Source organism: Copidosoma floridanum, unplaced genomic scaffold (genome assembly GCF_036245765.1).
Source record: "Copidosoma floridanum isolate Cflo_tuat_1 unplaced genomic scaffold, Cflo_Japanese_pri ptg000002l, whole genome shotgun sequence".
NCBI classification, from domain to species: domain Eukaryota; kingdom Metazoa; phylum Arthropoda; class Insecta; order Hymenoptera; family Encyrtidae; genus Copidosoma; species Copidosoma floridanum.
The window spans coordinates 2,641,291-2,666,154 of record NW_028321879.1 but is presented as its reverse complement, the minus strand read 5'-3'; the positions used below and the strand labels follow the sequence as shown (position 1 = coordinate 2,666,154).

At 34.7% G+C, this 24,864-nt stretch overlaps 1 protein-coding gene across 3 annotated transcripts in view; it reads left to right on the top strand.

The window, feature by feature from the left end:
- Der-2 (Derlin 2) overlaps window positions 1-24,616 on the top strand; it is a 287,644-nt gene extending 263,028 nt beyond the window's left edge. For all 3 annotated transcript variants that reach the window (XM_089595256.1, XM_089595261.1, XM_089595247.1), the window contains one exon: window positions 24,199-24,616. In XM_089595256.1, coding sequence (XP_089451382.1) covers window positions 24,199-24,301 — 103 coding nt within the window. In that variant the 3' untranslated portion in view covers window positions 24,302-24,616. The remainder of the gene's footprint in view (window positions 1-24,198) is intronic.
- Window positions 24,617-24,864: the final 248 nt, after the last annotated feature.

Sequence of the window (24,864 nt, the reverse complement as noted above, 5' to 3'; positions counted from 1 at the left end):
CAATTTTGTGGGTGAGCATTTTCAGCCGTTCTCGCGACAGACGAGATTTTACACAGATATACTCCGCGTGTATTCTTATAACATATGTATACTGTACGCGCTCTTTGCATGGGCATTCGTTCGTGCTTCGTTCTCTCGCGATAGACGAGATTACATACCTATATGTATACTCGGAGTGTATAGGTATGCGAGAACGCTGCTGCTATACGCAGCAGCGTTGGTCTGAGCATATCACAGTTCATGCTTGATCGCACATAGCGCCGCTGCCTGGATCTCACCGCGAACTACTTGGCGCGAGAATTCAAATTCAAAATCGTATGATTTTTTCAGCAGACAGTAAGGCGCAGAAATTCAAATTCGAAAGAAATCTTTATATGTATTGGCTAATTAATGCCTAAAAATATTGGATAATGTTGTATGATTATAGAGATCAAGAGGTCCTCTATAAGAGAGAAAAAAGGTGTTTCGTCCCGAGAGCACGCCAGGACTCATCAGTAAAGCTGATGACGTGCTCCCTGCCTTAGACACAGAAGAGGTGTGGGCTTAGAGTGACTCGATCGCGCTTGTATATGAATCGTGCGAGAATTTCGCCGCTTGACGGGAGCGAATATCAGGGGCTTGGCCACCTAGCGACCTAGCGAGTAGAGCCTGAAGCGCGAGAGATGTGAGACGCCACATGATTACATACATAAATAGTATACCAAGAATTCTTTCGAATTTAAATTTCCGCGCCTACTGTCTGTTGAAAAAATCATACGATTTTGAATTCGAATTCTCGCGCGAAGTAGTTCTCGGTGGGATCCAGTCAGCGGCGCTATGTGCGATCAAGCATGAACTGTGAGCGTGGAATAATGCTCAGATCAACGCTGATACGCAGTCTTTGCATGGGCATTCGTTCGTGCCCTCGCAACAGACGAGATTGAGAGTTTTTTATATTTATTTTAAAAATGAATATTAAACGGAAAATTTATTTATTTAAATATTTCATTTGACTTGTGTTGCTGTTATGGTATTGTGTTAAAAAAATTTATAAATTTTGTATTTACTATTTACTAATATTTACTCATTTAAATAAAACCACTTCCTTCGAATATAGTTTCTATATGATTATACTTCATGTCCATTCAAAAAGTGCCCACATTGCTTTGATAACCTTGATTTTTTATGTACAATTTCTCATGTCGCGAGTGCACCTAAAAATGCTCACCCAAAAAAGTGCCCAACGCGCCATAAGTTCAAGTTTTCACTTCGGCCTGCACTCCCGGAGTGCTACTTGTACTTGGTTTTTTTAGTTTTGCAATACGCAAAAAATAAGTTATTTTAAAAAATAAATCAATTATGTAGCATTTTGATTACCTAGATATCTTCAAACTTTCACAGCTGAAGGTTTTATTTTTTTTTTTGGGTTTGACTGTTTTTGTTGACTGCGTTGAATGAATCCAAGAACTTATTCTTTTCAATTGAATGTTTGAACTAAGAATTTGTTTGTGGTCGGATGAGCTGTGCGACGATTTTCTATTAACTTCGCTAAAACTTTTTGTATTTTTCAGTGTTTTATTCTGACTTTTTTTTCACTTTCAGTTATTCATATTATTGTTTAAGTTTTATTTTCTTTTTTAAAGTCCCACATGTTTGAGTTATAGTTTTAGGTTGTACACGAGTTTACTTTTGATGCGCATATGAGTATTTTTATGATCTTGGGGAGTTGGATTTCAATTTTGTATATTTTCTTCAGTTTTTATTTTTTTGACTATGGCTGTACGTGCAAAGTTCGCCTATATGTAAAACTATAACGAGATTCAGAACAATGCCTACATCAAAGCTATAAAAATCACGAAACACCGAAATTTCTAAAGATCATTGCTTCAATCCCTTTCATTTAAAAAGTCATCCAACAAAATTTACTTCTCAATTACGAAGAGTGAGTGAAAACCAAGTGCAAAAAATAAATTTAGAAATAACAACAGTAACTTTAAAACAAAAAATATTTGATTGTTGTATTCTTGGCATCAATAACATGAAAGAAGAAAGTGAAGCAAAAAATATGAAATACCATGTTGAATTGGACCCAGAAATTAAGAATTACCAAGTTAAATCGGTAACCATGTGGAACCTAACTATCACGCTTAAAAGAGTTTGTGTATATAAGGTGATTAGTAAGGCTGCAGCTTTTTCTCAGTGTAGCAGCAGCGTTTTACACTTTTAATTCTCTTAGCAAATGAACTATTTTAAGCTTATCGAGTTAATTGAGTTTAACATTTTTGGTATTTAGTCGTTATTGATAAAATTATTTCGATTTTTTTAGCAAGAAAATAGCAACAGGATGTAAGTTGGAGAATTGAATCCAAACATTGGCAGCGGCGGAACTTCTGGATTTTTGGGTAATAATAACGAGTTATTAAATGATCGAGTCTATATTTTGGATAATAGGTTAAGTAGCATTGGATCTTTGCTCTTCAAAAAAAAATTGATGCAAAAGACACGTGCCAAGGTAAATATTTAAAAAATAGCTAATACGATCAAGACAAAGATATTTCAAGTCAATCATGATGGTCCCGATGAAATTGATGATGATGACGATGATACGTCAATTTTAAAAACTCTTTAAGAAAGTATTAATGCTTATAACGATCGTGCAGATAAAATACAAATTTGGACTGTACTCAGACATTGGTCCTATCGAAAAATCGAACATAATACTCCAATCGCCACTCATCATAATATAATTTCTGTTGCCAAGAATGTTGAGAGTTATTTAAGATACAATTTTCCAATGTTACCTGTAGTTTTTCAGAATTTAACTCTATTAGACCAAAATACTGTGTATTGACAGGAGCAAATGGCACTTATTTAGTCTGCGTTTGTCCAGTACATAAAAATGTTACATTATTTATTAATCGATGGAGCAAATTTGAAAGCAACCACTGCTGAATTAGAACAGCCCATTAAAGATTATCATGATTTCTTAGACCGTATGATGTGTGTTAAACAATCTATGGATTGTTTTTTAGGTGAATGTAAGAAGTATCCTGAGATAGCGAATCTTATTCAACAACTAGAAGAAAATTTTGATAAAAAAATGATTGGCAGTATTAAGTGCAGACAGTGGGTAACAAGTGCTTACGTAAATTGTTAGCTCATTTTTTTTTGGTTAGGAAATAAAGAGACTTTTATAACGAAAAAAAAAAAAACTTCTTGAACATGAAGGTCTTGCAATATGTGATTTTTCTGAAAACTACGTCCTGATTTTCCAAAATTCAGTACAAGATATTCATTGGAACAATGATCAGGTAACATTATATCTTTTTTCGATGTACTACAAAGACGAGGAAGACAAATTATAAGTTGATAGTACATTACAATACTAGTGCGCGAGGACGGCGATTAACACACGCGTGTCAATCACTTAATCTCTCGTAAGTGTGATGTATAAAACTTTTCGACACATCGTGCGTGAGGTACGAGATTATGAGCCATCTAATGTGGCTCTGCAAAATTCTCGACGTACACACGCACTCGCAGGAGTCTGCAGCATGAGTTGTGAGTCGCGTGTCTGAATCGAGATCTTTAGAGCCACAACAGATGGCTCATAGTCGAGGTCCTCGCTCATGGCATGTCAAAAAAGTTTTTTTTAGACATTTCTGAATGTTCAAATCACGATACTATTGCTTTTCTAAAAACAACTTGACCATTTCATGAAGAAAAAATGAATTTCATAAATAAGATTATATATTTTTCGGATAAAGGCAGATGACAGTATAAAAATAAAATAAAAATTTATAAATCTTTCGCATCATATGCAAGATTTTGAAATGTCGGCTGAGTGGCACTTCTTCCCAATTTCTCACGGTCAGGAGCTGTGTGACGAAATTGGTGGAACAGTTTAACGTCTTGCTGCACCAGCTGGTTATCAAACGATTGATAATCCTATTTGAACACCAATGAAATTTTTTACTTGGGCGACGGAAGCTCTGCCAAGATTAACGTGTTGCTACTCGACAAATAAACATTACGAAGAAGAGAAGGAAGTATTATCAAAGCGTTTTCAAAAAGCGATGACGATTAAAGGCACTTTAAAGTATTACTGCATGATTCTAATTTCCCTACAGCAATTAGAAGCGAAGCAATTCTCATTACAACAATAAAAACTTTAGTGAAAATTTTCAAGTAGATAATGTTACACACTGCAATAGTATTTAAAAATTAATAAACTCTTTCGAAGTGTCCATTAACTAACATCATATTTTTTATTTATCATTCTATTTCCAGTAATAACGACAAAACTAACAAATTTGGGGACTTATCGTATAAATATTTTAATCCAGAATGAACTAATAAATACCATTGTATTTTTTTAACCATTCAAGGCAAGAGAATAAGGCGTAATAAGTGTCTAGAGCGTTATGAGACGAGCCGCATTGAATATATTAATATATTTATATTAGTAATATTAATTGTTATATTGGTTCAAAAAGTGTTTTTATAACAAAAATAGTAGGTTTGCAAACAAATTGCTACTTGCATTGAGAGAATTAAAACCAAGAAGTTTTCAACATTATTTGCAATTTGTACGAAAATTTTGAGGTCATGGTGAAAAACGGTTAAGACTTAAGGTGTAGATCATTTAATTGTCTACAACTTTTACATTCAACTATTTTTGATACGGGCAAACGATTTCATTTTATCAGCAAAAAACTTTGTTTTAGAGGTGCTGTGCTGCAATTTTTTTCTTACATCGGTTCAAGTTTCTCCATTTATTGTTAGTGTTTTTTGTAGGAAATTTGATGTAAAATATGAAGAAAATATGTAAAAAGGTTAGAAACCTGGTTAACATTGTGAAAAATGGATTTTTAAATTTAAAGTGTTAGTAACCATTTGAATTGGTTCATATTTTTTATTAAAAATGTTCTATTATTTAAATTTAAACCTTTAACTAAAAAAGTGAAATTGATGAAAGTTTTGTTGCTCTCATGGATTTGGAGTTATCAAGTATTGAAAATGAGCTGAATAGCCAAAAATCACTTTATTTGAAATCTTTGAAACACTCATATTTTCGAAATTATGACAAAAAAAGGTAAGACGTGTATCTCCCTTTTTTTCTATGGATATTGTTATGTATATATGTGTGTTGGCGCGGATAGTGTGTACGATGGCCGAGCGTAGGTGTGTGTGTGTGTTAGCGTCACCGGCACGAGTACCTTGCAGGAGCGCTCGAGGACAGACTCAAGAGAGATACAGGTGGACTCTCGGATCGAGCGGGGTTCTTCTTTCTACTGCCACAATTGTTTGCTTATGTAACATTACTTGGTTAATTAAATATAGTGTATAAGGTAACAACGCAACTGTTTATTACACCTGAACTCTGATCTTTCCTCAAACTTCTCATACACAACAATTGGTGACGAGAATGGTGCAAAAACTACTTGAGGCCGCCGGATCAAGTGAGGAGATATATTAAGCAACGGAGAAATCAGTACGACCACGTAAGTCTTGCATTGAGTGCGCGCTGTGAGCATTGCTGGGTGATAGAAATCTCAACAACTTCGGGTACGTGTGTACAGCCTTTGGCATCAGAGACGACTACCTGGAGTCGGTGGTTGCAGAGGCCTGAATGCGCGTTAGTGATAATGAAGGTCGAGGAGCGGCATAAAGGGGTACACTTATTACATCACATCGGTGAGACGGCATTCAATAAGTTGTGCGATGCGTACGGAGGGGAGGACCCATACAAGAAAGAGTACGAAGAATGAATGAAAAAGTTGAAGGAATTGTACGAGCCAACAGCCCTAGAAATTGCAGAAGTTTTTAAATTTTACTCGAGGAAGCCTTTACCGGGTAAGAGTGCGTTGGATTATGGCACGCGTTTAAGTAAGTTGAGTGTAACTTGCGGTTTTGCTACCTTCAAGAACTCGGCGATGAGAAACCAGTTTGTGCTCGGGCTACTAAATAGGCGCATTCAATGCTGATTGCTGGAGACGAAGGATCTCACATACATAAAAGCCTTGCAGATAACTACGGCGATGGAAATTTACGAGAAAAAAACGAACGTGATTCACCAAGAAGCGGGATCGGTATCATATCTACATGCTCCTAAAGGCAAGTTTAAGAAGCCGTCGAGTGCCAGCCACAAGAGTGCTCCGGCAGCAGGCAGCAGCAATAAAAGAGGTACGGAGAAACAAGTGAAATGTTTCAGATGTGGGAGGTTGCATTTTGCAACTAAGTGCACCCTACGAAGATCCGTCCACTGTAGGAGCTGAAACCGAGAAGGGCATATCGAAAAAGTATGTTTCAGGAAGAAACGCAACATCAACGAGGTGGACGAAGAAGAGGAAGGAGAAAAAGAAATGGCATCGGCGTACGAAATTTTGAACTTGGAGCAACTGGCAGAGCATATCCACGATCGAGGAAAATTCTACGTCCGACTTGAGGTAAACAGTAAACAGGTGAAGTTTGAATTAGATACCGGTGCGGAAGTGACCTTGATGTATCAGCGGCAAGCAGAGTTATTATTTAGAGACTGTAAGGTGTTTTCGATGGGATTGTGCTTGGTGTCGTATTGCAAAGCGCAGATTTTACAGCCATTTCTGGGAACGATGCCCAATAGGCTATAGACTGCTGTGTTATTATGCATTTATGGGAGCGTCCAAGCCAAGCGGGCCACTCTGCGCTGGCAGCGGCTTTTTTGCATAAAATATGTCCTGTTTAACTCGCTCACTAGCTTTGGGAAACAGCTGAAAAAAATTTTGAAGCACATAATTCGATAGATTTTCAGCTGCTCTTTAGAACGGCTTTGAGTTTCAATTTGAGGTTAGATTGCCTCAAAAAATGTAATTTTTTAATTTTTTTTTTTTTTCACGTCAGTCGAAAGTTTAACCCTTCAACAACATCTTTGTGAAATTTCAAGTTGAGAGGGGCAACGATTTGCAAATGACAAGCAAATCTAGTCGTCGCCGCTTTATTTTGCACGGCCGCACGCCTGCCTCACTGTTTTGCAGACGACGACACGACGTCGAGTGATGCGATTTTTTGCACCACCCACTTACAACGATCGGAGACAAACGAACTCAAAATACAATAAGCCCTTATGCTTGTGATTCTTGAGTTACTTTTTCTGTTGGTGCTATTCAAAATCTTTACCTAATAGCTAAAATCAAGATTAAATAAGACCATGTTCTTTTCGCTGTGTATGATTTTTTTCAAGTTCTTCATTTGTTTTACTCAAAAAAATAATTCAAGACTATATCTTTTATTACGTCAAGTAATAAAATAAAGTATGAAGTGTATGTTAATTTAAAAGTAAGCGCTCAAATTGATGGAGTATTTTGTAGTCTGCAAATTTTATGTTATTTCATTCCAAGTAGCTGGTCAACAAAAGAGTTTTGTTTGGCAAAGTTAGTGTATAGAAGCTTTTTTTATTGATAAATGAACAGTGATTCTTTTTGAGCATAATGGTAAGTTCATTAATCATTCGATTGCGTTGTGCATTAGTTACTTGCAGTAGGAAGTATTAATTCAACTGTTTTTCCAGTTAACCTAAATTTGACTCTTGCTCGAAAATCAAAACAATGAAACTTTTATTTTAGTGAGCTTGAAGTATTACAACTAATTATTATGAGCTTTAAAGAGTGTTTTGATCCATACGAAGGTAATATAAAGCATTCAAAGAACCTTCGGGGTGTTCCTGAGAGTGTCAGAAATTTTTTTCCTCAGTGTCAGAAAATGATGTAATTTGTGATACATGTCAAAAAAAAGTTTTGAACGATGAGCTATCTCTCGATATTTATTTTCAAACGGTGAAAAATTTACAAAATAAATTGCGTAGCGATGATACACCGAAAAGAGATAAATTCTTGCTCAGTCAATTGTTATTTTCAAATTAGAGTGTGTGGCAAGTTGCAAATTTTTCATGGAATTCAAGGAGGTAGTCTAGTAAAAGTAGTTCATTAAAAAATTAAAGAGATCTCACACCATCGATCCCAGCTCATAACCGTATTTTAGAGGAATCGATAGAAAAAGTAAAGCATTTTCACGAACATGATGATAACAGTCGAATACTTCCTGGTCTCAAGGATACGAAGTGCATCAAGGAAAATAGCGAAAAAACGTTCGTGCAAAAACGTTACTCTATCCGCGGTACTCTATACACTGAGAGAGTTGTATATTAAACTCAAAAATGATAATAGTGACATAAAGATTGGATTTAGTAAATTTGCAGAGCTGCGACTGATGCATTGTGTTTTGGCAGGCGCGAGCGGTACACATACAGTGTGTGTTGTATAAAAAATTTGAATCTACATTACGAGAATGGTTAAAAAAAGTTTCTATTGAAGAAATTAAATACCAGGCATGGCACACTACAGATCGATCAACATTAACAACTTCTACAGTTTCACCTGATGATTTTATTCAACACTTGTTACCTGCCATAGTAAAATCAAAAACCCACTCATTTATTGCGAAACAACATCTCCTCTTGTTAAACGTCATAAGAAGTCGTTTTTGTAGAAAATTATAACATGGTATTTAAAGTGGATATACGTCGATAATCTAAAGCGGAAAGAATTATGTATTCATCCTAGACAACCCTTCACGTCCATCGTCACAATCCTCAACTAAATCTGTTAAGTAAAGTGTTGCATGAACAGCGTCCATTTACAGGCCACGGACTATTTACGTTTGATTACTTGACCTGCATAAAATATTCTTTTTCCTCTAATGTAGTTTACAGTTGACAATTTTAAAATTCTCGGACTGCTTTTAGTATTAGTCAATTTTTTAGATGCTTTTTAGCTGGAAGGACCCCCAAAGCCTCTAAAAATATGTAGCTCTGGATTGAAATATACATTGGTCATTCCAACATCTTTCTAAGAAAGTGTGCGCAATGGGTTCACGGATTTTGCTAAAATGATTATGTTATAGTACTTAGTAAAATATGATGCTGGCAAAAATTAGAACACTCCAAACATCTAGGAAACCGAGATATCTTTCTTTTAAGTCTTAAGAATTGTCCTTTTTACTGGTTTTTTTTTTTTACGCTATTTTAAATGCTGCGGAAAATTGAGCTTGAAAGCTACAACTTCCAGTTTTGCCATATCTTTTTTGTCTTAAATGAAGCTTTAGAATCAGCTATTATACCAATAAAAATTATTCAAGACAAAACGTGTTGTCTGGCTAAAGTGTGATGCAATAATGAGGCTACTAAGCTTGCAGGAAGTATTAAAGTCACTATATATATAAGCTACGTATATATGTATGATGCTATGCGTCTTTGTTGCAAGCAGCCTCGAGCTTAGTTAATTCTATGTCAACTGTCGCATTGTGTGTATTCTTCATCCAACTCTGTACATGTATCAAAGTAAAAGACAGTTTACTTTAGTAAAGCTAGTCAAAATAGTTAGTTGTCATTATAATGTGCCAACAGAAGATAATCTCGTCTCTCAGAGCAGAGTTGTCGAAAAATCGTGAATGACCCACAGATTCGTCTTAGATGTCAAATTCCTGTGGTACAAGACTTTCTTCATTTTTTCTCTTTTAATAAGAAATGTACTATTACTTAATATCCTAGGTATACCTTGTTCTTTTTTTTAGTGCGCATACAATATCATTTCACCGAGTAGGCAAACAAGAATAGTCCAAGGGCCGGAGGATTCATGAATCTTATGTTTTCCTACAGAGAAAGCATCGGTCATTCCCTTCCGAAATTTCCCCAGGTGTACAAAAAAAAAATAGTCTCGTCCAAATCAAAAGTCGGCTTCATCATTTTTTTTAACAATTAATGAAAAAATGTCAATTTTTTAGTGATAAAATGAGACGTCCAATAAAAGTTGGTAAATAATTTAAAACGACGTGCAATGTTGGGACTGTCAAATTTTCTATTTATTAAAAAAAAAAACGACGCGACGTTTTGGCCGTTGGGACAGCGTCCTAGCCCTCATCAGGTACAAAAATTTATGAGTAATAGAAAATTCTTTACAATACAAATTTAAGTAAATACAATAAACGCAAATTAAGTAAAGTGTATAGCATATCTGCGACTCTAACAAAAGGGATATAAAATCGTAATGTAGTCAGAGTTTCAAGTTTAGTTGCTTTTATATCTTGCTCATACACAAATGACATAGTGTACGCACGTAATACAATCAAATAAGAATCGCCAGCAGTTTCTTGTGAGACGCACATAGACAGTTTGTGTTTTCCTAATACTATAAATGAATGTCCCGAGACCCACACCTTGTTTTTTTTTTCTACGTCTCTTTTGTGTTCTGCTATTATTAATTTTACAGCTCTCGATGTTTGACCCACATAACAGCAGTTGCAATTTGGACGTGATATGTGGTAAATGACATTATTTTTATCGAGCAGCTCGGTTACATCTTTTTCAAGTAAAAAGATCCAATTCAATTTATTGTTTAAACTGTATACAAGACCAATGTCAAGATTCTTACAATAATATTAAGTAGGACCGTGTAAGTAGGGAATATACGGTAATGACAAGTTTAGTTGATAATTATTATTATTTCTAATATACAGTGTTATTTTGTTGAATGATAATTTCCAAATCTTAAAAACAAATTATGTTGTTATTACATGTCTCAACAGTGATATTTAATACAGAAAAATAGCTATTAAAAATGTTTTTAGTATAATTGATATATTTAGTAGGCACACATACGAGGATGTTATCCACATATTATACATACAGTGGAACATCAAAACATAACTTCTCTAAGCGTAAAATTTCAAGCAAATGCATTACAAGATCATACAGCCCCGTACTACAGGGACTCCCAAGAGAGAGCCATAAACTTGATTATAAAATTTGTTGTTGAAATGGAAAAAAGTAAAAATCGAAATTAAAGATACGCCTAGGCAAAATTCATTAACATAAGCATTGATTTTACCATTCAAGAATTTTCAAAAATGTTTTATTGCATTTATAATTAAGGCTTCACTAGTATTAGTAAATTATTAAATGAACTAACTACATTTTTGGCTCTTCAATAGGCAGTCCCTGTAGTCCGGCGGTGTGTGATCTGGTAATGTGTTTGCTTAAAACTTCATGCTTAGAGAATTTATGTTTTGATGTTCCACTGTATGTACGGTATGTGGATAATATCTTCATATGTGTGCCTACTCAATATATTAACTATACTAAAAACCTTTTAAATGGCTATTTTTCTACATTACAATTTACTGTTTAGACATGTAATAACAACATAATTTGTTTTTAAGATTTGGAAATTATCATTCAACAGAATAACACAGTACTAACTAAGTGATACCGAAAACCCACACACTCAGGCCAATACTTTAATTTCCTCTTCCACCATCCAATACAGCATAAAATAGGTATTATTTACACGTTAGCAGACTTTTCCATTAAATTAGCAGACACTTAATTTTATGACGATGATTTTAAATTAATCAATAAATTTTTACTAGCTAACAACTATCCTTAAAGATTTATTAATAAATTTATAAACAAAATAATAAATACCTTAAAAACGTGAATATGATTGACAATCGCAATAGAAATAATAATAATTATTAACTAAACTTATCATTACCGTATATTCCCTACTTGCAAGGTCCTCTTAAATATTATTGTAAGAAGCTTGACATTGGTCTTGTATACAGTTCAAACAATAAATTTAATTCGATCTTTTTACTTTAAAAAAATTTAACTGCCACTCGATAAAAATACTGTCGTTTACCATATATCATGTCAAAATTGCAGCTGCTGTTATGTTGGTCAAACATCGAGAGCTGTAAAATTAAGAATAGCAGAACACAAAAGAGACGTAGAGAAAAAAACCAGGTGTGGGTCTCGGGACCCACGACAGATGTGAAACATTAAAGAATATGTTATTGAACTCGGTAGTATTTGATTGTCTATGATAAAAATGGTAGTTTTCTGCCTGGATCCGATGCTTCGGAAGAGAGCGCTAGCTTAACCAGCGAGGAGTGGACGTCCTGGAATAATGGAGTCTTCTCCGAGGATAGGCTACACAGTGGTGAGGGGACCCGATGCACCATCGGCGCAGAGAGTGTCAGCTTAACTGGCAAGGTGTTCCACCGGAGATACTCACACTGTGCCCATGGATTCAGGTAGGATACGAGGAAAAAGGTTTAGAGATGGGTGTTGCAATACACCCCCACACATAGGTGGTGAGTGGGTGGCCCCCGCGACTAGGCTAAGTAGGCTGTCGTGGTAACCCGGTATTAAAAAAAAAAATATATGCATGTGCGTATGTAAATACTATACGTACAATATTCATATGATATTAACATATTATATGCTTTTCTATATAGCTATATGTATGGGTAGTACACGTTACAAACAAGAGAGGGGTGACAGTGAGCGCGTGGAGAAAGAGACAGAGAGTCGAGCTGAGCCGAGCCGAGCCAAATCAAACCGGAGATCACGCCATGACACGGGTCGCTTCATGGCGTCGGTCGAACCCCCAAGCGCGCCAATATATGTTTCACATCAAAAAAAGGATACATCTGTACTTTCACAACATAGCATTGGATTTACACATACCTTCAATTTTGATAAAAGAAAAATTATAGACACAGAACAAAATAACAAAAAGCGCCTTTTCCCGGAATGTTAAATATACCATACTTCAATAATAATATTAATAGACAAAAAAATACAGAGAAATTAAAAAATTGTTGTGAGTCTCTCGTTAAGTCAATTAAAAAAGAAGACTAACTTCATGTACATGATTCAAAGGCCCCTTTTATTTATAGTATTAGGAAAACATAAGCTATCTATGTGCGTCTCACAAAAAACTGCTGGCGATTCTTATTTGATTGTATTACGTGCGTACACTATGTCATTTGTAAATGAGCGAGATATAAAAGCAACTGAACTTGTAACTCTGACTACATTACGATGTTACATTCCTTTTGTTAGAGTCGCAGATATGTTATATACACTTCACTTGATTTGCGTTTATTGTATTTACCAAAATTTGTATTGTAAAGAATTTTCTATTACTCATAAATTTTTGTACCTGATGAGGGCTGTGTGGTTGTCCAAACGGCCAAAAAATCACGTTGTTTTGTTTTTTGTTAGCAGTATGGATGTGTGGGTATGTGATTGGGCAATAAAATGTACAACACTGTCGTTTTTATTATAAAACACGGACACGTTTATTCTCACTATCTTCAGTGTATGCTATCTTTAGTCTTTATAATCCAAGATACAATCGTAAGCTGAACTGAAATAAAGCAAGATCAAATCAAAAGGAAAATACAAAAAGCAGGGAGTGTGTATCGACCGACCGACTGACCGCGCGAGAGTGAGTAAACTATAGGTATTAGACGCTAAAGTGCAGCGTCACGGCGTCTCGTCTTCTTACTATTGCGTATGCGTTAAAATTCAGTTACAAGCGCCAAATATACATCCAGCAATCCCTCCCGTTCGTATCTGAATTTAACAAAACAATGTAAAATGAAAAAAGGAAAGACATATTGGATTATTAACACTGAGTAATCATATTTAGATGAATAAGTAATCAGTTGAAGATGTGAAACAGGTTGGCTTCTTGATCACTCATTGGGGTTGGTTGTGACGAGCTAAAACATACACAAAGAGATACATTAATCGGCGTGTCTACTATCATTATCTATCTATTATCAATTTATTAATTTTACTATCTCAAGTTCAAGTTTAATTATCATGCAATTTACACTGATTAACATTCAAAATTTCTTTCGTTAGTCTTTCATGCAGTTCAAACGGCAGGGGTTTTGTAAAAATGTCTGCTAGTTGTTCCTTGAATGGAATCTATTTAACGATTATTTTTCCTCTTGATACACATTCCTTAACGTAGTGAGCTTTTATCTCGGTCATGTGTCTCAGTTTTTTGTCACCATCTATATTAGCACTTGCTTCGGCGGCTTTGTTGTCCCACCAAAGGTCCGCAGGCAACAGAATGTATGACAGTATTAAGCTGCTTGAGTGTTCCAATCCTATCAGCTCCTGCCTTGCATCACACATCGCCACGTATTCTGCCCCGCAGGTTGAGATTGCAACGTAACTCCGTTTTCTCGTCTTCCAAGCAACTGTATCGCAATACAATCTTATGAGGTATCCACCTGTCGTAATTGAGCCTTTACAGTCTGCCAAACTCGCATCTGAAAAGACTTCCAGCTTATTTTTCCGGCCTCTGTAGATTAATCTCAAAGTTCTGGTGTGTTACAGATATCGAAGGACTCGTTTTACCATTCTCTAGTCATCAGTTGGGCAGATTTGGTATCTGCTTAATACATTCACAGAGTGCGAGATGTCTGGTCTGACTGTGTTAGACAGACACAGCAGGCTTCTAACTGCTTCTCTGTCAGGTACATTTTCTTCAGTTTTAGTTTTGTTCAGTTCTCCAGTTCCTTCCGATTCTTATCTGTCTTTTCTTTGCCGATTCAGGGCTTGATTTGTCACCATTAGTGTTCTTTGTGGTTTTGAGTCGGTAAATCCAAACCTTTCCAGAACTTTGTCAAAGTATGGTGTTTGCGTAAGTAAAATTAAATTATTGTTTCTATCTCTTGTTACTGTGATAACTAGAAAAGTGCAAACCTCACCAAGATCTGATATCTCAAAGTCAGACTGCAGACCAATCTTAATTTCTTTTGGTTTACTTACCAATTTCTTGCTATCGTGATATCATCTTTATATGAAATCAAGATTAAAAGGCTAACTTTTTCTTTCCATGCGTAAAGGCAAGTTTCACTGGTGTGCGTTTGTGATACTAGTTTCAGTGCAGCACCACACGAAAACACTCGTTCCATTCCTTCAAGCTGATCTTAAGTCTATAAAGGGCTTTTTCTAGATTACATACTTTATTTTTCTTAAGTTAATCTTTGTCAAGCAGACCTTCAGGAAACACTATATTTATTTCTTTCTTGATTAAAGCATTCATGAATGCTGTCTTGACATCCAGCAGACAAGTTTCTGGATTAAATTTATTAAAAGTTGTTATTACCGATCTCACAAGAGCCAACCCAGATACAGGGGCATGAGTCTCTTGCAAGTCGTACTTATTCCTATCTTTAAACGCATGAATCATCAACCTTACTTTAAATGTCGTAATTCCCATCTTCTTTTATCTTTTTCTTTAGGACTCGTCTGGAATCTATGATGTTTGGCTTGCTTCCTTTAACATTCATAGTTGGTCTATCTACAATTTTCCATACTTGATTTTATGCATCGATTCCAATTCCTCGTAAATTGCTTTGAAGTTTTCTTGAACAAGCTCTTTATTCTTCCTCGGTTGCCCTCATTTCATCTTGACTCCTTATTCTCCCTCCGTTTCTAATAATACTTCAAGACTATCCTGACCAAACTTAATGAACCCTTCATTTTATTTATTGTCTGTCTTATGATTATTTCAGTTAGCTATTTTATCACTTCCCCAGACATTTCTAAATACAAGTCTTTCATGAAATCTTACACCCGGAACCTCATAAAATTTGCATCCTCTGGTCTTAGAAAAATGTAGCCGGTAGTAGTATAGCCAACCAGTACTACTCGTATACCTTGTGGGCTGTATTTGGTTCCAGTGTTCCTGTGTATCTTAATAAAGGCCACACGACCAAATCTTATTTGATTTATTTCTATCTTTAGATTGGGGGTAAAATTTTCTAAGGGAGCTGTTTTTTTGTTGGACAGGTGTGGTGTGCGATTGTCTCGTTCTGAAACGCCATTGTATTGAAGATTGTCTGGAGAAACCAGTTGAGACTCAGCTCCCAATCTCTGGAGAATTTCCACTGTTCAACCTCCTGCAAACTCTGTTCCTTGATCAGTTCTGTAATAGCTTATCTTTGCATTAAAGTCCAGTAGATTTCGTGCGCTGGTCATAAATTTGTCCATACAATTTCTTGCTTTACTTTTTACTTTTACAGGGTATGCCATCGTCAATATTAAGTAGTCGTCTGTAGATACTATCATGAATTTGTATCTTTTAGGATAAGTTGTTTTGATGCCGTCTCTCTTCTAGTGTTCAAAGGCAATCTTTAAATTTTAGCAATATGACACACCTTGCATAATGCAATGAAGTGATCGTGCACAGACTTATTAAAATCTTTATTGTTAGACACTTGCAAAGTGACGCGTATCGGAGGCGAACTTGTCGTGCGAAAGAGCGAGATAACGAACACACTAATAAACGGATTAGAGGGAGCAGAGGGAGCCCACTACTAGAAAGTCATTTTCAATATCTACAAACTCAATAGTAAGTGTTGCCCTCCCTCTACTTTCTGGTGCTCGGGCGCATTCGAGACGCCGAGCGCTTTTCACCTCCGAGCGGAGAGTCAAAGCGAGCGGACATTGTACCTGCGCTGAGCACAACGGCTTTTTCCTCGGAGTTAACGGTTTGCTTTTCTTCGTCTCGACCACCAACGAGACGATGTCTTGAGCTTCTTCCGTCAAACTACATTGTTACGGTTTAGCTGCAAAGGGGGACATTCCTCAACACCTTTCGTCAACACTTCTTGCTCTTTCGCACGACGCCTCATTTGGTAAGCCGTCGTTATAATTTTCTTCACGAATCAAATTTAATATAATTATCGCGAGTTATACATTGTCATCGCTCCGCGCATTTCTTCGCAAGTGATAACCTTGAACTACTCTTGTAAATATTTAGTTTTGGTTGACTCTTTAAATAAATCTTTATTGTTCAATACAAATTCAAGTGTTGCATTGTTGTTTATTTAACCAAGGTCGACGGGCTCTAGAAACTAGCCCTGTGAGAATTTATGATTTACGGCTCAAAATAATTGCTGCACGAGTAACTCCATTTACGCTCGGTAACGAGATCAACGTGAGCTGGTGACCTCGTCGCAGCCCTTACAATTTTACAGCTTCCACTGCACACAAAGGCTACCGTGCTCTAGCATCAACAAGGCATCGAGGCATCAATTGTCTAAAAACTTTCTTTACAATCCTTAAGATATTCCAACGATAAATGCCCGAATCTTGCGTTTCAGAGCATGGCTCTGCTATTTCTTTTAAGTATTTTATACCTTTATATAAAGGGACTTTATAAGCCTATGAAATCTCACCGATCATTAGTTCTTTACAATCATTAATTTTTCTATCTTTAATGATTTTCTCAAACTCATTTTGTTGAGCGGTATCTAAACAATCGTTTTCAGATCCACTGTTTGGGATTATAGGTCAGATCTTACTATAATTGGTACTGACTTCCTGAACCTTCTCAGCCATTGCCGCAAGGGGAATTCTATCATTAAGCAATCTATAATTTCTTTACGCTTCTTGTCGTTGCTTGTACTCCGACCATCTTGCACTAGTTCCACTATCCAATGAAGACTCTGTAGGCATCGGAAATTAACGTCTCGTTAGAGCGTGGGTCAAATATATCTATCTTAAAGTCATCTAAATAGATACATATGCATCTATTAACAAGCTGACGAAGCGACATCAAGTTTCCTGCGAGCATATTGGTGCATATCACTCTATCTAGGACCATTTTGTTTTTGTTATTACTACCCGAAACCCACCTTTCTTCCTCCGCTCTCAAGTTCACGGAGGAATTTTTATTCACGCATTTAACCAATTTTCTTTCATAAATTTTTGATTCCCTCCGTGCACGTAGAGAGCAAAGTTTCGGGTCCAACAACAAACATACTACTCGATGCATTAGATCTAAGCAATTCCATATTACTTTAACCTCCTTTACACTTCACTTAAATTTTCATAGGACAAGCCATTCTCGCTTTTAAACAGTCTATTAGAATCTGCAATTTTCACATCTGGTACTTTGTTGACAATCTTATGGTAAAAGTCATCCCTTTTCTCATCTTCAAGAAAACTCTGAGTTTTACTGACAAGTTCGAAATCTATCAAAATCCATTCAAAATCCATCTTAGTCCATCGAGGAATTCGCAAAATTTAGTATCACTTTGATTTGCGGGATCAAATCTAACAGTGTGAATTTTGTTGTATACTTGATACGCCTTCATCTGTATATCACTTCTTTTCATATCATTAATTTTTGCACTATTACCGTAGGATAAGTAAAAAAAATACTCTGTTTTAATAATCCAAGGATAATCTATCTAGTAGTAAATTTAAGGTCTGCTCTTTATCTTCAATTAACTTTTAAATCCCTTAAATATCTTTCTTGTAGGCTCCTGGCTCCTTTAGTCAATTCTATCTTAAGATCATTATTTCTGCCTGCCATTTTCTTATGCGAATTATCGATCGGTTTCTTTAAATTATCTTTTCTATCGTTCAGATCCTTTAACATGCTATCTATAGTTTATGTATTAATCGAATCTTTTTTTTTCCAAATATTTAATGTGCTATCTTGTTAGAATAATCTTGAATTAATTAAATCTATCTTTCTATATTTTAAAGCTTTAATTTGCTTTCTTGATAAAATAATCTTGTATCAATTAAATCTATCATTCTATTTTTCAAAGCTTTAATTTGCTTTCTTGATAAAATAATCTTGTATCAATCAAGTCTATCTTTCTATTTTTTAAAGCTTTGCTATTTTTAGTTGAGGTATCATCAAAACTATGTATCCATTTTGATATCATTAATTTGCTATCTTGATAAGGTATGAATCAAATTTATTTTTCTATCTCTCAAATCTTTATTTTTGTCTAAAGATGAGGTATCAATTAAATTTATTTCTCTATCTCGCAAATTTTTATTCTTGTCTTTAGATAAGGTATCAATCAAATTTATTTGTCTATCTCTCAAATCTTTCTTTTTTTTTCGATGAGGTATCAATAAAATTTATTTTTCTATCGCTCAAATCTTTATGCTTGTCTTTAGATGAGGTTTTAATCAAATTTATTTTTCTATCTCTCAAATCTTTATTCTTGTCTTTAGATGAGGCATCAATTTAATTTATTTTTCTATCTCTCAAATCTTTATTCTTATCTTTAGATGAGGCATCAATCACATTTACTTTTCTATCTCTCAAATCTTTATTCTTGTCTTTAGATGAGGTATCAATCAAATTTATTTTTCTATCTCTCAAATCTTTAGTTTGCTATCTTGTTAAAGGTTCCCTTTGTTTATGTCTATCTTAAATTTTGTTTGCACGTGACTTATTGTATTTAAATCTTCTATCTTTAATCTATCTAAAGAACCTTTAACTGGAATGTGCTGCTTGTGTTAAGGAATAGTGTAAATTATACCTCCACGTTTTTCCATTAAGTTAAACTGATCTCCTGTATCGTAATCGTCACTTATATCTCCTATAATAACTCAGATCAAGTTATATATATTACTTCCCAGTGACCATTTTAACCCCATTTGTGTCACCGGGAAACATGAGCAAGCACGCACACACGAGCTCAATGCATGCGCACTACTCATGGGACGAGATACATCAGATGACTTAAACATGCAAACATAACATGTCTACAGTCATACACAATAGCAGCACAATTCCAATGCGATTGAGCACAATCGTATGCCTGTTATTACGATGTGCTGACGTGTATTACACCAAAATTAGAAATTTTAAATTTCTTCATTTCGGTTTGAGTCGGCATTTACCTCCAGTCTGAGCGTGAAAATCCATGGAGAGGATCGAGGCCGCACTGTACGAGGACTTGGAAAGGTAAACAAGTCTATCTAAGATGGCTGCTCTGTGCGCGCCATCAGCTACCAAGCCTACTGAAAGGAATACATACGCCCGGTCTGATCGAACGCAAGTCATGGCCGAAACGAAAGTCCCTCTCCCCGCTTTGAGGCGTCCCCCTCAGTGGTAGATATAGCTGTAGCAGCTAAATAAAAATCCTCGTACCCCAATGCAAGCCTGCCTTACGCGAGGAAAAACACGTGCCGACTCTTGGCCTATGAGAATTACTGAGTACTAGCTTTATAAAACGCTTCACAAATCCTATTTATTGTCATATTTATTATATCCATAACATATATTATTACCACTCTTATACAATTTCGGTTTCAAGCCATCGAAAAATAAAACACATTATGTCAATATACCGACCGATAAAGACATCATAAGTATCATTATCAGTTACTTACATTCTTTCTTCTGTAAATTTTTCACAATCTTTCTTACCCCGCCAGCTGTCACCTCCCCGATCTGCTCAGTCTCACTAGTGGCTGATGTCAATCTCTACGCTACCTCGTCGATGGCCTGTAAGAAAAGGGGCGCAAAAAAGCGTGGAGGGCAAAAAGAATGCGAGTAAACGCGAGATGGGCTCGATCACAGAAAAAAAAAAATGGTGGCTAGTGGAGGTCTTGATTACACAACCACACTACACGCGTGCTGGGCACATAACCTGTTAGCAGTATGGATGTGTGGGTTTGTGATTGGGCAATAAAATGTACAACACTGTCGTTTTTATTATGAAACACGGACACGTTTATTCTCACTATCTTCAGTGTATGCTATCTTTAGTCTTTACAATTAAGGATACAATCGTAAGCTGAACTGAAATAAAGCAAGATCAAATCAAAAGGAAAATACGAAAAGCAGGGAGTGCGTATCGACCGACCGACTGACCGCGCGAGAGTGAGTAAACTATAGGTATTAGACGCTGAAGTGCAGAGTCACGGCGTCTCGTCTTCTTGCTAGTGCGCATGCATTAGAATTCAGTTACGAGCGCCAAATATACATCTAACATTTTTTAATAAATAGAAAATTTGACCGTCCCAACATTGGACGTTGTTTTAAATTATTTACTAACTGTCTTTGGACGTATTATTTTATTACTAAAATATTGGCATTTTTTTATAAATTGTTAAAAAAAATCTTCTGTTGGCACATTATGATGACAACTAACTATTTTGACTAGCTTTACTAACTGACTAAAATTCAAACGGCATCCACAGCCCGTGTTTTACTCTATGCTTACTGCATTCGGTCAGCCACCTATTTGCAAGAAAGAAGGGTACAGACGGGAGATCTGAGCTGCCTCGGCTGTTACAATGCGACTTTCTTATTTTTTTATTTTGCCTTTCAATGAAATTGATAAACTTTACTGGCAGTGTGATGCACAAATACACGATTATAATACACAATTTTTTTTGCAATAAAAAATTGAATTATCAGTCCGTTACTACAAATTCTTGTATCTCGGCATCAGGGTAAGCTAGAGAATTTTTTTTTTTATTCGTTTTGTTCCATGACAAATGCAATGACGTTCGTTAGGGAAAAAATTATACAAAATTGATTGAGATATTGGAAACTGTTTAAGTTTCAATATCAAATTTTTGGTGGAAAAATATTAAATTTCATTATAATTAGTTTTTTAAAATTATAATTATTACTGACATTATATACAATGATTTTATTGAATCAAAATTTCGATAAACTGATCGTCAAGTTCTTAATAACACCTGTTGTCTTAATATTGTCTTCTCGTGACACTTAAAAAAAGAAGACCAAAAATAGAGATAAAAAAAATTAGTGTTAAAAATTGGAAAAAAACTACAGCATAACTAGAAAATTTTTAAACATATCTTGAATCTCCTTTTAAATTATTTCTTGACAGTACAAGTTCAAAAAAATTTTTTAAATCACGATATTTTGAAGGGAAAGCATGATATGCTGGAAATATTAGTTTGTTATTCTAAGCTACTGAAACGATCACTGACATAGTTTTTGTATATTTCGGAGTAATAAAATTTTTTAAATACGAATGTGTGTATATATATAATGCAAATAAATTTATGAATATAATTATTCATCGCATTAACGAGCAAAATTAAAGAGAATTGAATTAAATTGAAACATTGTTTATTAACGCCAAGGATAAAAAATCTTTAGACGAAATGACGAAAAAAAATAGCAATGAAGAACAAACGTTTCAATTTAATCAGTTGGATTTTATTACAACAAAGAAAAAAATTGTGGTCGCATGTTAAACTAGTATTTGCACCTTTCTCGATGAGAGCCAGCAAAAATCAGAGCCTTTCATGAGCTTGCAGGCCGCCCTGCCACTTTCCGATCGTATTTTGTTTCTCGGCAGTGCAATGTTACGAGCTATGACTCTTGCACATTCATAAAAATACACAAGGTGGCTTGACGTCCGTAGGGTTATCCCCATGCTGAATAGAGACTCACTCCCCTGCACTTACATGTATAGTACATAAGCTCTCTACTGCTTTCGCACATGCCTGTGCTAACTCGCCTATACAAAATTACTTGAAACTAATTTTTTTTGCTTATAATATCTGACTAGCAAAAAAGAGGCGTGGGTAAAACGAATGAGAGCCTGGCACGTTGATGATTAATTATATCAATCCTGCATAAGAAAGGGATTTTATTTCAATCGCGACATGTTCATGATTTGTTCTTTTTTTTTTATTATTATATAGCGCTATAAATTTGGCTCCTTCTAAGAGCCCTACCCACCCCACTAACGCGTCAAAAGTATTGCCTACAAAAATATTTTCTCACCATTCAAAAATGCCCATGTTATTGTTAGAGTTTTCACTTCTATCATCACTCCCGCAGTGCCAGATTTTTTTGTACGTCGACCGACCGATTAATTATTTATCGTCGATCAAAAACATAAGATTAAATCGTATTTTTTTTGTCTTCAGGCAGTGGGCCACTATACATGTCTACTGACCCTTCTATACCTTTCGCACTCTTTTGAACCGTATGGATAAGGGTGCAAACATCTAACTGATTAATTTTGTTACCATGTGTTCATTATGCAAATAGATATTTTTCCCATCACACGTGTTGAAAAATGACTTTTCTCGCCTGATTTCAGGGAGTAAAGTGCCATATTTATCCTGCATACAATCTTACATTTGACAATATTCTCCAACCTGGTTGATTTTCTCATTTTTTCGAGACTAAATTATGTAAAAGAAACATCAAATATCTAACTTTACAACAGTATTAATTAGCAAAACTTCTATATTAAAAGTTGGTCTATATTTCGTCTCCCATATTTAAGACCTTCCAAGGACTTCTATTATTACACAAAAACTACATGTACAGATGACCAAGAGTCTATTTACATTTGTATAGATACAAAAGGTATAAAAAATACAATAACGTCCAGCAAAATAAAAAATAAAACTATTTAGCAAAAGCGGTTGCTTTTACCAATAGTGCACTGCGAAGCATTGGCTTAAAATAGAATAAAAGTCTCTAAGAGATCTCCAAAATGAGAGATTAAATAAGTTTTTCTCGTAAAAACTGTTGTTAAGTTAGTTATTTGGTGTTACTTTTATAAAAAAAACTTTTATTCTCTGCTTATAAAAAAGCATTCTGCCACAGTCTGCATGATTGTTACCCTTACCTATGGATCGGAATGCAATTTACATGCGCATTACGCCATAATACTTTACTAGTAAGCAGAGAATGCGAGTTATGCCTAAGAAAGTAAATGCCTTATTCGTCGTTTTAACTGGTAAGTAGAAAATAGGTTTCTGAAAAAAATTAGTGAATATAGTGTTTTATCATCTTTAAAATAGTATTTAACAAAAAAAATTTCGTAGAATATAATGCAATTTATTTTTGTCGAGTATTTTTCCACTAGTGATATAGTTAGAAAAGACATATTAAATAAACTTTTTTCCATGATAACGCTTTAATACAAAAAAGGAAATCATTGCAAGCTTCTGAATTTGTGCTAAAAGTACGTTTCATTTCAACAACCCTCATAAAGTTAATAATACTTATTAAAAGTTATGTGTACTTAATTTATATTTGACACGTTTAGGTCCTTATAACTCGTGTTAACTTCTGCACAGGAATTTTTTTAGTTTTTGTAAAGTACTACTCTAAACCTATGGGTGCAATTAGTATATAAAAGTGAAAATGATAAATTTTAAAAATTAGGCATGTTAGAATATATATGATTCTGTATTTTGTGCTTATTTTCTTGGATTTTTTATCAGAGTATATTTTAACGAAAAAAAAATAGTGAAGAAAAGAGTGATGGGCTTCAAAACAGGGATATAAATCTAATATTTGTTTGAAACTTGATATTCTATTATATTTAGATTTATGACTTTTTTATATTTTATGTAAACGAATTGGATAGGGTAAAAGTCTTTGTACATAAATGTATGTGTAGGTACTGTTAATAAATAATAAATAATAGAAACATTTATTCATAATGAAAGTATTTTATTATCGCATAATAGTGTGATAATAAAATGGTAGTATTTTATAACATAATGGTAGTATTTTAAACTTATGTACTTAATTTTTGCAGGAAGGCTATTTTTAATTCTCAGACTGGTGGTACAGATTATACTCCATTACCAGAAGACAGACCTGGAGGTTTCAATTGGGGACAAGTCCCAAATATACAGTGATGGAATATCTTATTTTTCATAACTTTTATACAAAATTTCTATATCTATACACATATTCATTTAGTGGTTTCTAGCGTTCAAGAATAGAAACTATCCTAAAATATAGTCCTGACTATAATTTGTATAAATGTTGAATATTTATTTCTGTGTACATACAAGATTATTACATGAAAGTTTATTAATGGCATACAAATGTCGATATGATTAAAAGATCTATAATATTTTAATGTTCATGTTTTGAGTTTATATTCAATATCACAATAGTGTTAAATAAAGAGCTACAATCTTAGTTGTAATATAAGGAAAAATGTTAAAACTTTGTAGGATCATGAATTTTTCTCGAGAGTGAATTATTAATTTAAAATAAAAGAAAAAATCGTATGCATAGTTGTGATGAAAAAAAAGTACCAGTTTTCACTAAATTTGAAAATGAATTTGGTAAAAAAAATTCTATTCGGAAGATAAGTGTTAGCAGTACAGATATGGATGTATGGATTCGGTAAAACAGTAAAACACTGTCTCTGTACTATTCAGTATAAAACATGTTCATTTATACTATGTTA